The 15,123-nt window shown below is 36.6% G+C and overlaps 1 protein-coding gene across 1 annotated transcript in view; it reads right to left on the bottom strand.

Annotated features, from left to right (window-relative positions):
* Positions 1-15,123, bottom strand: part of Tnni3k (TNNI3 interacting kinase) — a 285,107-nt gene that overhangs the window by 37,528 nt on the left and 232,456 nt on the right. The window contains exons 22-23 of the mRNA XM_078027764.1: positions 14,547-14,606; positions 11,935-12,104 (exon numbers count right to left, since the gene is read on the bottom strand). Of these exons, the coding sequence (XP_077883890.1) occupies positions 11,935-12,104; positions 14,547-14,606 (230 nt within the window). The remainder of the gene's footprint in view (positions 1-11,934; positions 12,105-14,546; positions 14,607-15,123) is intronic.

Below are 15,123 nucleotides of genomic sequence, written 5' to 3'. Positions count from 1 at the left end.
GCAAGCAAGGCCTTGGTAAAGAGCTGTGCTGAAAATATCAATGGCTCTGTTTATGATATAGATGGCTAGGCTTACTTATTTATTTATTTTTACCTTCATGGAAATAGTTTTCCTGCAAGACCCTTCCCCCATTTGCTTTAATTTTTCCTCCCTATTAGATGACATGACATTCAGTGACATAATGAGAAGGTATCAAGTACTTTCACATCCTCACATCAAGGTGCACAGCTATCTATTTTCCCTTTTAGCCCCACAACCTCCTGAAGTGGAGTTGTGGGGCTGAAAGACAAAAGAGGATTTTTGTTAATTAGAAAAAATTATAGACATCCCAAGGAGATCTGAGCTTCAAGGGGAAAATAAAATAAAAGTCAGCTGACAGGCAGCATGGCACTTACTTAGACTATAGCTTCTGTCCTTTGGCTTTTGTGTTTTTCCACTGCAGAGCCTTAATGAGCTTGATAACTGGCCTTCAGAGAGTGACTGTCATAAAAATTGCATATTACAGAGATGATAAGTATCCTATAAAAAAAAAATCCTGTCCCTAGATTTTGGCAAGCAATGTCTCACTCTTCTCTACACAATGTGAGCAAGGACCGCTGAACTTAAGTCACATAACTAGAATCACTGAGTTAGTAAGATAATTCTTTCTATAAGCTCAGAAGATGTGGCTCAAGTGAGGGTTAAGTATTATGATGCTTCAATAGGCACTGAAGCCCATTGGAGATTCTACTAAACACATATTAAATCAACAATCTTTTAGTAAATAAATACTTCAGAAAGCCAAATGAGCTTTTTACTGTTTTCTTGAATTTGTGAATCTTAATTTCTATGTAAAATCAGCTCAAAATTCCGAGCCCAGACTGTGTTTATGAATGAGAAAGGGCAGTGTATCTCTTCATTTCTAGCACTGAAAAAGTCATCACCAGAAAGGCTATTTCTTGTTCCAACATTTTAACTAAGAGATTCCTTATATTTTCTTAAGTACAGTAAGTGTGGAACAAGGGCTATAGTTTGACTATTATGGTGGAGAATACATTTATTGAATTAAAAAACCCCACCCAGCATCACTTTTATAATATACTTAATCCAATAAAAATATAGTAAAGTAGAGTTATCTTCAAAACTGGTCCACAAGTATCCCTTTGGTAGGCAAACTCCTAGAAGGAAGAAGTTGGTCCTTTCATATGTTCTGATTGGTTGTTGTTACTTTTAGAAATGTGGCCTGGAAGCTGGGTTGATTTTGAGACAGAAGACTGAAGAAGACAGAGAGCAGGGGTTAGCACAGGACTTGCTGTTGAGGGAGGTAGGTGTGGAGTGGTCCTGTGCAATTGGGGCTGTATCAGTGCAGGCAGCTGATTATAATCTGTAGTGAGGATGCAGAGCTAAAGCAAAGTGGCTAGTGTAAGAGTAGGGTGAGAAGGGAATCTCCACAATCAAAGGCTATATGAGCCAGACTGAGAGTGTACATTGTTTCACTGGATCAGGCAGAAGTTAATGGTGAGGTAGTTCAGTGCATTGGATAGCTCTCTGTTCAACCTCAAAGACTGAAACTGAGGTTAGAATTTTCTAGTTCTTCAAGGTAATTCAAATATGTTGGTGAAGTTTAGTCTTCAGACAGCATCATATAAAGGAAACACTGACAGGCCCAGACTCAACTATGTACTTGTTTTCTTGCTATATAATTCTATGCAAGTTACTTAAAATTATTTGAGTCTCAGTTTGTTTTACTCAAAAAATGGAAAGCATGAGATATACTTCACAATATTTTTATGAGAAATAAATGGCATCATGTTTGTGGGAAGCTATCATGTTCATTCATTCATTCCACAAATAGGAATTTAGCACCTACCGTGTGCCAGACAGCATTCTAAGTACTGTAGACACTGCAGTGAAAAGGAGAGCAGATGTTTGTGCACATACAATGTTTACAGTCTATTGGAGATACCAGTAAACTAATAAATGATTGGTTATTCCAGGTGGATATAAATGCAAGGAAGGTCTTATACTGATTTTTGTTCACCTAAGGCCTGAATTTTCCTTCCTTTCCTCCTTTCTTCATTCTTATTTGGATTTCAGTACTGGGGATTGAACTCAGGGACACTCTACCACTGAGTAACATCCCCAGCCCTTTTTACTTTGAGACTGGCTTCAAGCTTGTAATCTTCCTTCCTCAGCTTCTTTAGCATCTGGGATTGCAGGCTTGTCCCTTTAGGCCTGGCAAAGCCCGAATTGTAATGGACCACATGGGGAAGACACAGAATGGGCCCAAGTAGGGTGGAAAATAAGAAGCACCTATAAAAAGTTAGAATCTCAAGATACCAAGATTAGATGAACCAATAAAAATAAAATCCACTCTATGTAGGGAGATACAGAGGATAAGTGACCTATTTCTTACCTGGCTCCAGGGAAAGCAAGAAAAATGTAATGCAATCCTGAGAAGTCCTATGCACAAGTCCCCACACAAGCACGTTTAAAATCAGAATTATTAGTGTATATGTTTTATGAGAAACTCCAAACTGAAATTGTATTTTAGTCCTGATGTGTTAGTGTCCCTGGATGATGAGGAGGAGCAAAAGCTAATCATCTCTCAAGTAACTTGCACCAGACAAGGGGATTGGGGATCAAGAGACAAAGGCCCAAGGAACCAAAAACTCACAATAGAAACAAAAATTCCAAATACACAATAAAACCAGGCAGCATGAGCAAGAATTAGTAGACACAAGCTAGGTTGATAAAATCTTCAGAGATCAGGAATATAGACGTAGAATGTAAAGTAAATGTGTTTAAAGAAAGAAAAGACTAAAAGTATGTAGAAAGAACAGAGATTTTCAAAACTGCCCAAACTGTAAGAATCATATAACTTCTAGAATGGAATAGAGTTAGAAATTAATTGAATTGGAAAGTCAACAGAATAAATTTCATCTTATATCCAGTTACTAAAATAGCAAGTTAACTAGAAGAAAGATCTGAAAAAAATACCCAGAAAGCAGCACAAAGTTTAAAGTTTAATCGTGTGTGTGTGTGTGTGTGTGTGTGTGTGTGTGTGTGAGAGAGAGAGAGAGAGAGAGAGAGAGAGAGAGAGAGAGAGAGAGAGAGAGAGAGAGAGAGAGTGTGTGTGTGTATGATTAGGATATATGAAAAAGAGTGAAAAACTTTAAAATACCTTTATTAGAGTTCCTGAAAGACAGAATTAAGAAGATGAGGTAAAGGAATTTTAGAGGAGATAATGGCTGAGAATTATCCAGAATTTGTGGAAGATGCCAATTCTCAGATTCTAGAAATCCAACAAATCCTGAACATGATAAATAAAAATAAACCCATACCTATGCACTATAGAGTTCAACTGTAAAATATCAAAGGCAAAGAGAAATTCTAAAAGCAGTTAGAAAGGGCAGAATGAAGACAAAATGACAAGGAGGTTGATAGGTGAAATTTTAAAAGAAGCAACTCAGAAACACAAAGAATAGCATCTTGAAGGCATAGAGAGGGGAAATGAAGACCAAAAATCCTATATCCAGTAAATACCTTTTAAGAAAGAAGAAACACGAAAATATTTCCAGATGTTGATTTCTAACAGAGTTATGCTGAAGGATTTTTAAAGATGTATTTGAGAAAGGTCTGAAATGTAAGCCTAACAAATAAGGAAATAGTAAATATTGGCAAGACTAAAAAAACCCACAGCTTTATAAGATAATAAGATAATATCTAAATGCAAAAGTTAAAAATAATAATGAAAAATAAAAATACAGTAATAGCAGTATAAGTCAGGTGGGAGTGATTTGCAACCAAGATGGTCTAAGGTTTTTCTTTTGTTTGAGAGTAAAACAAATGTATTAAATGTAGAATTTTTAAAGTAACATTCAAAGTTCTTAGGATACCCAGTAGGAAGATAAATAGAATGAATGCATATTCAAATAAGCTTAAGGGAAGCAAAGAGGAATATAGATAGTGTGAGAGAATGAAACAATATGGTTTCATTAATACAAATTATTTTAGCAATTACAATGAATAGACCAGTAATATGACAAAAGTCATAAAGAAGCTTATGAAGAAAATTATAAATTCTTAGTAAAAGAATATTAAAAATGTAAATAATTGCAAAAACCACACTATGTTCATGGTAAGGGAGATTCAATACTATACAGATTTCAAGTTTTCCCATATTGATCTATAGATTTTAATATCAATAATCCAAATCTTATCTTTTTGTGTGTAAAATGCAAATGGTGTAAAATTTATGTGGTAGGGTGAAAAGCAAAGATCAATCAACAGTAGCAAAATGGGACATATCCTACCAGGAATCAAGATTTTAATAATGCTAATTAAGGAAGGAAAATAGGAAAGGAAGATAAGTAATTTTATAATCATTATTTTACTTTTATTCATTCTGTTCTTTTCATATTTGCAGTATATCTCCAACCTCCAACCTCTTCAATGAAATCTTTTTTAACCCCTCAACTTAAAACACTCTTTTTTTAAAAGCACAAATTAATATGGCAGTCAGTTTTCACCTCACATATTCTGTTCTTTCATTTATTAAAGGGAAATAAGTGGGAATTTAATGGCCTAATAGGAGGGTGTAGGATGGGGAAAAAAAGTCTGAATATCTAGTAGTTCATTATTTTTTGGACAAGAACAGATTTGAACTTGAGAGGAATGGTAGGGACCAAAAACTCTAAATGCCAAGGTTTTATTCATTTAAATTGCAGAAATACAAACCATGGTATTCCTAGCCCAACTAATGATTTATCTAGCTTATTACAAATAAAAAATATTTAGTATTTATTTCATATAGTTAAATTACAAATGAGATACTGTAGGCACCTGAAAACAAAACAAAAAAATGTCTTCACCTAAATTATTTATAAACTAACAAAGAATAAGATATATAATTATAAGATGAACTAATGTAAATGCATAAAGTGACCAGAGGCACTGTGGGCTTTGGTGAACCATGAGTGAGGATGGGGAAACCCTGAAGTGCTTTCTCGAAACACAGTGTTAAGCTGACTGAGATAATTACCAAAGACTGGTTAATAGTCACTAGACTTGGGGGATGACCACGGTTAAAGAACAGTCAGGCTAAGTTGGTAGATCAACTCTAGTGTGTCCACAGGAAACAGTGGGCACTTTAGGTTGTCCATAGTGTATTATGGACACTTTATACTGGAATATTTTGCGTTTTGTAGGACTTCCCAGAACACTGGAGGAAGATCAACATTCTGGTCCCAGCCCACTAAACATCATTAACACTTCTGTAGTCATCGGGACTACCAAAAAGCAAAGCAAAACAAAATAAACTACAAAATAAAAAAGCCTCATCTTGTTTCTCAAACAAAGGATGCATTTGAGGAGAGGGAGAGTAATAACATCAGTCTCTGTTCAGAACCCCTAGAACATACAGTGGGAATATGTATCATTGGTGACTTCAAACTCCAGGGTGAAATAACTTCACTCAATCTTAGAGGCAATAGAGAGTTACTAAATGTTTGAATGCAGATAATATTTGGGTCCTATATAAGGAAGATATGGAGGCTACAGAGGGTTAGGTGGGGGGGCATGGAGAAGGTAAAGGCATTGCAAAGGCTGGGAAGCAGAGGTCCAAGTTGTATATATAGACTAGGACACAGAGAAAGAAAGAGATGGGAAAGAAAGAGATGAGGAGGGAAGAGGGAGAGAGAGAGAGAGGGAAGGAAGGATCCAGAGGATTGTATAAAATCACAAGAACAAAGCAAAGTGTGAGTTTAAGGGGGTCGTGAACATGGTGTTGAAATGCTGATTTTGGTGAGTTGACAAGGAAACAAGTTGGAGATGAAGAAAGGATTGGAAGAAAAGGTAATATCTGAGGATCCTGAGGGAAATTTTAGTACAAAGAAGTGTGTAGATTAAAAGGAGGAGAATTTGGCCGATGACGAGGACACATGACCACAGTTAGTTAATAAACATCCTGCTCCACAACAGCAAAGGGTCATGGGCCCCTTACTGCCCTCTCATCTTCATTCTTCCCAGGTACATCTGTTTCTTGGAGACATCATCGTACACAATTGCTATATTTCAGGAAAACACAATGTACAAATTGAAATTTTATGAGTTATATTCAATTTCTAGAAATAGAAATGCATTCTAAGTATACTAGGCAAACTTTCTATTTAAAGGAACCCTTTGATGGACTCTTTTGTAGTGTGAAAGATTAATTCCAAATGTATCTGTTTTACAGTTTCAAAGCCTGGATCCCTGGTTTCCTTCTCCTGGATAGCTAACTAGGTCGTAGCAGTCTATTCTCAGAGCCCAGCCCCACACAAACACTAATTGGTTTTGACATCTGAAAGGTTGTATATCACTTTGTCATTTCTAAAATTACATGATGTAATCCATGTACAAGATGGGAGATTTCATACCCTGTGGGAGGAGCAAGTGCCACATGCTTGGTTTTTCCAAATATATCTACAGACATGAAATCTTTTAAAACAGGCAGAACTTCAAGAGTGTCTTTCACAGTCTCACATTTTTATCAATTTGTGGTTTCAGTTGGAATGAGTAAATTCTTATTGTCCGTGAAGAAAATATCTGTCACAATTTCCCACCTTGAAATTTTTTATGAAGGAAAATAACAATGACTAGGAACAAATTCGCAAACAAACAACCCAAACTCTAACCAAGTCAAACATTACAGGATTCAAACAAACTGACTGTAAAGTTCATAACCAGAAACTGAAAAATCAATGCACCATTTTCAAGACGTAGTTGAGGGATCTCAGGTCCTTATATTAGTAGGGACTATAGGCCAAATCTTGTACCATTTTTCAAAATCATAATGCCATGTTAAACATTATATCCTATTGTATAATTTGAATGAGTTTGGAACGAAAAATCAGAGTTAACAGTACAATCATAAGGCCTTAGGAGATAGACCATGCAGGAATCAACCTTCAACAGCCCTATTTTTTCACAGATGCTATTTCACCTCTACTCTCATTTCCTCTTCCATCTACTCCACCAGCTGCATCCTCTTCCCACACCACTACTGAAGGATTAGTGCTGTACCTATCTCGTTAAGCAAGCTTCTCATACTTGATGGTATACTGGAATCACCTGGGAAATTTTAAAGCATTCTGATGCAGGGGTGCCACCCCTATGGACTTTGGTTTAATTGGTCCTGGGCATTGGTACTTGTAAAAAACTGCCCAAGTGATTCTACAGTGCAGTCAAAGTTGCAAATCACTGTCTTATAGGCTCTTAAATTCATGACCCTGCTGGACCCCTGTATCCTTGGACTCTATTGATCATTGGTCTCACTTCCTCTGCCTTCATATACACAAGCTGAAAAAATAAGCCTGAGAAGAGTAGCTGAATTCATGCCTTGATCAACTTCCAGAAGAAAATGGAAGAAGTCCAGTAAATTCAAGTATTGGCAAAATATATTAAGCTTCTGGAACATGCCACCTCCCTGTGCCAAGGAAATTCAGAAAGCTTGGGAGACTCCTGGGGCTCAGGGGAGTCCAGCCTCCTCCTTGCTTTCTATTAACTTGAGAAAGTTGTTTACTCTTTCTGAGTCTCAGTTTCTTTATCTATAAACAGTGGAATACCTGCCTCCTTAAGCTTTGTTAGGTGACTATTCAAAGAGTTCAAAATAGTGTCCAGTATATTCAATACTGGAACTTCTTAAATGGAAAGAATTGATAAAACAGTTAAAGCCTGTTCTCTGATTATGCTCCAAATTAATAATAATTACTATATATTGAGCAAATTTATCCAATTCTTCATTCTTTATCTACTGCAGAAGTATTTATTACTTATTGACCTTAGGCCAAACATACGGCTAGATAATTGGATGTAGTAATGAATAAAAAGACATGATTCCTATCTTGGTCCACTGTACAGCTTGGTTAAATGCTTTATCTATTGCTATCACTGATTGCAAATAATCCCAAAACTGAGCTTGCTAGAGGTAGGGCACAACTAACAAAATGATCTTCAATTCACCCTTGCAGTAAATAATTTGAGATAGGCTAGGCTGTTCAGAAAAAAAAAATTGTACATAGCAGACATACACTTATCAGAGTTCCATAACAGTCATGAAGGGCCAGGAGGCTATTCAATAAACAAACAAACAAACAAACAAACAAACAAACTTCTGAGAATACCAAAGGGGGCAGCTTAAAAAACCTGATAGGTTTTCCCACTCAGTTCAGGCAGTTTTATCACTGGTGGTTTACTGTTCTAGGTTCTTGAAGGCCAGAGAGGCTGTGTTCCCCTCACCCTCAATTCCCCTGAGAGTGTTGCTATGCCTCCCATGCAGCTCTCTATGTACTGCAAATTCTGAGACTTACCCACATTACCAGAACTGTGTTCTTTGCTTAGGTCTGCTGGCATCTTTCAGCCACTCTCTGTTACTACTATGGAAATAGCACCTCTCCTTATAACACTCCTAAGAGCTGGTAGTATTATCCGTAGTTTACATATGAGACTTAAATAACTTGACCAAAGTCATTGATCTGGTAAATGGCTAGCCAAGATCGAACCTCAGATCTTTCTGATTCCACAGCTCATCCTCTTCTGTCATAAGTGGACAAACCTCAGATGACTGTGCTTTAGAAATATCAAAATCTGACTCTTCAGAGAATTAATTTTAAAAACCACAAGTAGAGAACAGAAGAGCAGATGGAAGTAGAAGAGGATGATGGGACCAAACCTAATCTAATCTTGGCCTATGGGCCCCTTATGAAATTATGTTGGAGACTAAAATCCAATAAAAAAATTGTGTCCAGTTTGCCTGGTTATCAATCAAACCTTCTGGTACTTAATTTCATGACATTCCATAGATTAAAGTCTTCAAGATTCAGATTCCCATCTCCTCTGAGCTGCAGCTACAACTCTTTTGTAAAACTGGGAACATAATAACTACAGCTGAAAAGCAACAGCAGCAATTTGTAGAATGTATAAGACCCTTGCCAACTCCAGATAATCCTTTTCCCACCTTCATCATCTTAAGAACTTTTACTCTAATAATAGAATGTGCAAGTGTGTGAGTATGTGTGGAAACACACACACACACACACACACACACACACACAACCAGGCCCATATGCAAGGAGCTCGTGTGCAGGACAGAGATTCTGTCAGTCTTTTTTGATTTTCTGATTACAGTGTGTACTTTCTAGGGTCTTCATCAAGCTACAGTTACTGCCTTCTCAGTTCCCCATCTATAACAGGCAGAACTGAAAAATATATTTTATGTTAATGAAATACGAACCAGCTCCCAGTCCAACCACAAGTGCTTAGCCCAAGGATAGCTATTTAATCCACAAAGGGCCAATCACATTCTCTCTTGTGGTAGATTACATTTTTATTGCTAATTTACTATGAATTTATACATTATTATATCTATGAATAATTATATTATTCTTATATCTATGTTCTTTACTATGTGACTTCACAGTTCTTTTCACTAGAGATAAAGTATATTTTTTCTCCCTATTGACATTAGGACTTTGCTGTGTGATTTGCTAATGGAATGTCAGAGGATGAAATTTGAGCAAAGGCTTTATATGTGCATATGAATTTTCAGGTCTTTGTCTATGAGAAGAGCACATAAATAGTATGTTCTTCTATGTGCTCATCCAAGGAGGGTGAAAAATATGTGCAGCAGACTGGGCATCTAAGTTAATCCCACCCAAACAGCCTACAGACACATGAGCTAGAAGTAAATGATTATGGCTATATATTCCTAATTTATGGGATAGATTATCATATACAATTGTTCTGGCAATGGATGACTGATATCTCTCTTTTTAAATTTTTTTATATATGTGTCAGCAGAATGCATTACAATTCTTATTACACATATAGAACACAATTTTTCATATCTCTGGTTGTATACAAATTATATTGACACCAATTTGTGTCTTCATACATGTACTTTGGATAATAATGTTCTTGAAAATTTACAATTAAACTTAGAGACAGAAAGACTACTGGGAACTAAGGCATATAAATGGCAGAGCTCACTTTGGAAAATTGCTGAATTTTTAAAATCTTTTTCTGATTTACTCCTTTGCACCTATATATACACGTGTGTGTGTGTGTGTGTGTGTGTGTGTGTGTGTGTTTGCTTTTATTTTCATTGAGGTAAAGGTCACATAAATAAAATTAATGATTTTACCAAAGTGAGTAGCATTTAATACACCCATTATATTTTATAACTGCCACCTCTACCTAATTCCCAAATATTTTCAACATCCCCCAATTAAAACTCAATACCCATTAAATAGTTACTCCCAATTTCTCCCTCTCCTTATCCCCTGGCAACATCAATATGTTTTTTTCCCCCTAGATTTACCTATTTTGGTGAATTTGATTGTGTCCCCACTCAAATTTATATGTTGAAGCCCCTCTCATGTGACTATGCTGGAGACAGGACCAATAAGTAGCTAATTAAAGTTAAATGAGATCATAAGGGTGGGGCCTCAATTCAGTGGAACTGGTGCTCTTGTAAGAGGAAGAACCAATATTAGAGCTCTTTCTCTGCCTTGTGAAGACACAGAGAGAAGGTAGACTTCTGAAGACAGGAAGAGATCTCCTACCAGAACCCAACCATGTCGGTACTCTGATCTTAGACCTTCAACATCCAGAATTATAAGAAAATAAATTCCTGTGTTTAAGCCACCTAGTCTCTGGTATTTTGTTATGGCAACCTGAGTTGGCTAATATATGCTATTTTGGATACCTGAAGACACAGGGCTATATAAAACATAATGTTTGTGTTTAGCTTCACTTAGCACATTTTCAAGGCTCATCCACATTACAGCGTGTGTCAGTACTTCATTCCCTTTTATGGCTGATGCCAGGAGCCACCTGTCAACTGTGAACTATGTATAAATCAAATTGGCATGGAAGCCACTGAATAGGAAAATCTGGTGTCTGGGAACTCCCAGTGGCACTCCTGCTGGTGAGACCATCCAAATACATGTGAGTTCCTAGGCAGCTCTGCCACAGGTTCCACATAGCACCACAAATGGGGTGACTTGCTGGACTCATATAGCCACACAGCCTCTAATAGATGGGTATAGCTTGCCAAGATGCCAAACAACCTGTTTGCTGCAAGTAAGCCTAGAAGCAAGACTCCTCCCGCTGAAACCTTATCCCTGCCTTTGATGTACTCCCTTAAATAAAGGACAGGGAGCCATTTTCTAGTTGTTCAGCTCTAGCTCCTATGTGGACTGGACTTATAAGCTGCTCCATCCCTTTAAAAACTATTTTTCTGACTCTTGACTCTTAATTCTTCACTATTTCAGACTTAATTTTTCTCAGGTGGCTTATCCCCTCCTGAGCAGAAAACTATCTTGGCAGTGTTCTGGCTGCCCCGTGATAGACTGAATAATATTCTACGACATGGATACCACATTTTGGTCACATACTCATCCTTTGATTTATATTAGGTTGTTTCTACCTTTTGACTATTGTAAATAGTGCTGCTATAAATGTTTGAGTACAGGTATTTGAGTTCCAGTTTTCAGTTCTTTTGGGTATAGTCCAATGAGTAGAATTTCTGGGTTAGGGTAATTCATGCAATACTGAACTTTAGGGGCTTGAATATCCAAAGTTATTCTCTGGCTTTCACCCAGATAATATTCTTTAGATTTTAGAAGATAACCCTTGAGTATATCGAATAAATGCTTTTTGTTGCTATTTCTTATTAAGCTAGAGGTAATTGTTTATTACAGAAAGAATGCAACTAACAGAAAGAATCTGAAATAAAGAAGACAATTTCTAATTTTGATTCATGATATTATAAGAAAAATGAGCTCAAAACTCCTTTTTAAATGTTTTCCAGAAGGGTGTTTAATCCTGTTGACAATAATCAAATTTTGATGAGACTATCTTGATATGGTTCTGAAATCTGACTTGATGACTGTAGTTTAGATTACCACTAACCTTTGTGTCCAGGAAGGATAGGACCTGGCATTTAGAGCATATTCCAACTCAAAACGACTTCTCAGAGCTGCCACATGACTTCGGCCTGGCCCTGCCCGGCTCACCAGGCAATCAGAAGAAGAGGAAGGTGAGAGAGACCCGCTGCTGTTACTGGATGCAGGAGACATCAGCTGGGTGAAGGAGAGGCAGTTTGAATCATTTGATAAATCCAATGGGCATAAAGGAATAGAGTGGACTATAGATTTATTTTAATTTTCTGTTCCCAGATTTTTCATATTAGTGAATACTCTTAACCATCTTAGTTTGCTTTTAGTGTTTCCTTTCAGCCTCTGGTGGCAACACCTGACTAGCCTTTTTGATCCAGTTCTATGTTGATAGCTGGCCTGTTATACCTATCTTCATCTTTCCCAAAATACAATAGCCCCAAATCAGATTCACAGAATAGATATTTAGATGTTTATTATTCAATAATCACAAGATTCTCAACATTCTTCAATATGGCAATAAGACTCATGACAGAGTTCCTTTAAATTGTACCTAAAGTTATTCCCTTTGCATTAAATTATTACCTTGACTTAAAGTGGATTCACACACTTTCCCAAGAACACATCCATTTAATAGATGAAGGATGCTTTAGTGTCTGGCAAATGTTGAACCAAACAGAAGCAAACCAATGCCTTTGCTACATGTTAGTTCTTCAGATGTTGGACTCATCCTAATTTTTTCTTCCCTGTGATAAACATTCCTGGTTCCTCCAGTTGGTTCTAACCTTACACAATTTTCAAACCATTCACTATTCTGATCTCTCTCCATGAAAATATATGTCCCAGTTTTCATTCCTTTAAAAGGATCAGGGATAAACTAGGTACCATTTTGTTTGGTATTCTATTCTATTCTGTAGCCAGACAACGTATTTTAACTACCAATGAGTTTATTACCCACTCTCATTCATGATGCTTCTTAAGCATGTGTCTAGCATTTCATTCTTTTATTGTTTCTTTAGCTCTTAAGCAGAGTGTTATATTATTCCTGCTAAATTTATTCCTGTTGGACAAATCCTGTTACTTCATCCTCTAAGATATTCTAGAATCCTGCTTTCAAATATTTTCTGCTGCTCTGAACTTTATTATATCTGCCAATGATGAGTCTCTCCCTCTTGACTTTGGTCTAAGCTATTGCTTGAAAAGTTGAAAAGTGAGAGAAGGGAGCCCTATGAGACTTTTGTAGTTAAATCCCTTTTCCCGACTCTAGTCTATTAATTAGTGCAACCCAATCCAGCAAACTCTTTTGTGCATTATCACCCCCCTCCTCTTCTGTCCTAGTAGGGAGAATATACTAAGAAGCTTGATCAATATAACAAGATAAGCTAATTTAGTAGATCCTACCATGATCCCTGTTATTCCCAACTGCATCTAGTGGGACATATATCCTGTAGGCTAGGAGCAACCTTGTCTAGTCAAACATAGATTCACAGTGAGAGGATATTTGGAACTCAAGCCCTGAAGGCATCTTTTAACACTGAAGGCCTCTGGAAGATTCTCTTGCCCACAGGGACTGCTGAAGCATCACTAAATGTTTACTATTCTCCCCGTTTCCTGTAAATTTCAGAACCAAGAGAAGGGAAATGAAGTTTTAGGTCTAAAGACTAAAGCCTCCTTCTACACAAAAAGCTTGCTCCTTACAAGTTTCCGCAGAGTCATGAAAGAATGATCCACTGCAGGCTTCATCTGCAGACCTAAAATTCTTTTCCAACAGACCCATGGGTTCCAAAGCATTTTAGCTGAGATTCTTTTTGGAAGCAAAACTTTTTGTGGATGGCTCCATTTTGATATTCAGTTGAGCAATCTCAGGTTGCTGCTTTTCTCCACTCCTCCTTTTTCTCTTCTTTTCATATGCGGATCCTATATGTGTGATGTCCTTCCCCCTCCTCCTCTAGCACTCCTGTGCATTTGGGAATATATTATTTTTTAATTAGTGCTCCTGTTTTAGCTCCTTTGCCTATTTTCAAATGCTATCTCCTGACCAGGTGTATAGCAAATTAAGGCAATTACAGAGAAAATTAAAGCAAATAGCTCCCTGATATTAAGGGAAGAAAATTCCATTAGCTTGATTATCCCAACATATATCACTTTATGTAACATATGTGTGGTATAAAAACAATGCTTTTCAATTAATTTATGCATTATTTTTGTGATAATTTCCCCCTTTCTTATTGAACATAAATGGACAATGACTTAACATCTTAGCTTACATTTCACCAATGTAGAAATTCTGTGTAGAATAAAATCAATTTAAATAATTACCTTCTAATAAATTTGTCATACCTTCAAATTTTGAGGTATCATTTTTTTTTTTAAGCTGAGCATGGCTATGACCATTTACCTGACTGATTTTTTTTTTTTGGAACCACCCAAATTCACTCTGAACTTGTCTCTGTCCCTGTAGATACAGCCAATTTGGTTCTACCCTAGGGATTTAATGAATAGGTTAAGTATAAATGGAGTTATGGGCCTCAGAGTAACTTTCCATAAGCGCCCTCTCACCCACATTCCCTGAAAGCCTTGGGTATCAGGGCTTTTATACAGACTTATTTCAGAAGGCAAAGTTCTTACCTCAATGTTGCAGAGACACTCCTCTAACTTCGTAACAACTTCAGAAAACTCAGGTCTTCCCTGTAAATAGAGAAAAGACTTTTTCCTCTGAAGAATAAAGCGGGGAGACTCTCTTTGGATTTTAAAATTGGGTATTTGCATTTGTAAAGAATGAGATTAACAATAAAGTATATTTTTATTTAAAATACACTTGTATTGAAGTGTTAATTGAATGTTCATTTGCTGTTCATGGAAGGATGTTGAGTCTTCTGATAAGAGTTTTAAGTCAGAATTTGCAACTACATTCAGATAATGAAATAGTGGAAAAGCTTTAATTAGCTTTGCATGTTTTTAAATGGCAGGTTTTCTTCTACAGAATGAAAGAATAAAAGTGGATCTAAAAATTATTAACTATCTCCATGCCTCATAATATATTGCACATGTGTCATAGGAAAGAAACTGCTAAAGCTAATTTTGTAATTAGCTTCACTACTGAAAAGACATCTCAGATTCAAAACTAAGATTAAGGTAGAAACTTCACTACTATTTCCTATTTTGGGGCTTAAGTCACGTTTTTTTATCTTTAAAAACTGCCATT

Source organism: Ictidomys tridecemlineatus, chromosome 11 (genome assembly GCF_052094955.1).
Source record: "Ictidomys tridecemlineatus isolate mIctTri1 chromosome 11, mIctTri1.hap1, whole genome shotgun sequence".
Classification (NCBI taxonomy): domain Eukaryota; kingdom Metazoa; phylum Chordata; class Mammalia; order Rodentia; family Sciuridae; genus Ictidomys; species Ictidomys tridecemlineatus.
This window is presented reverse-complemented; position numbering and strand designations above follow the sequence as displayed.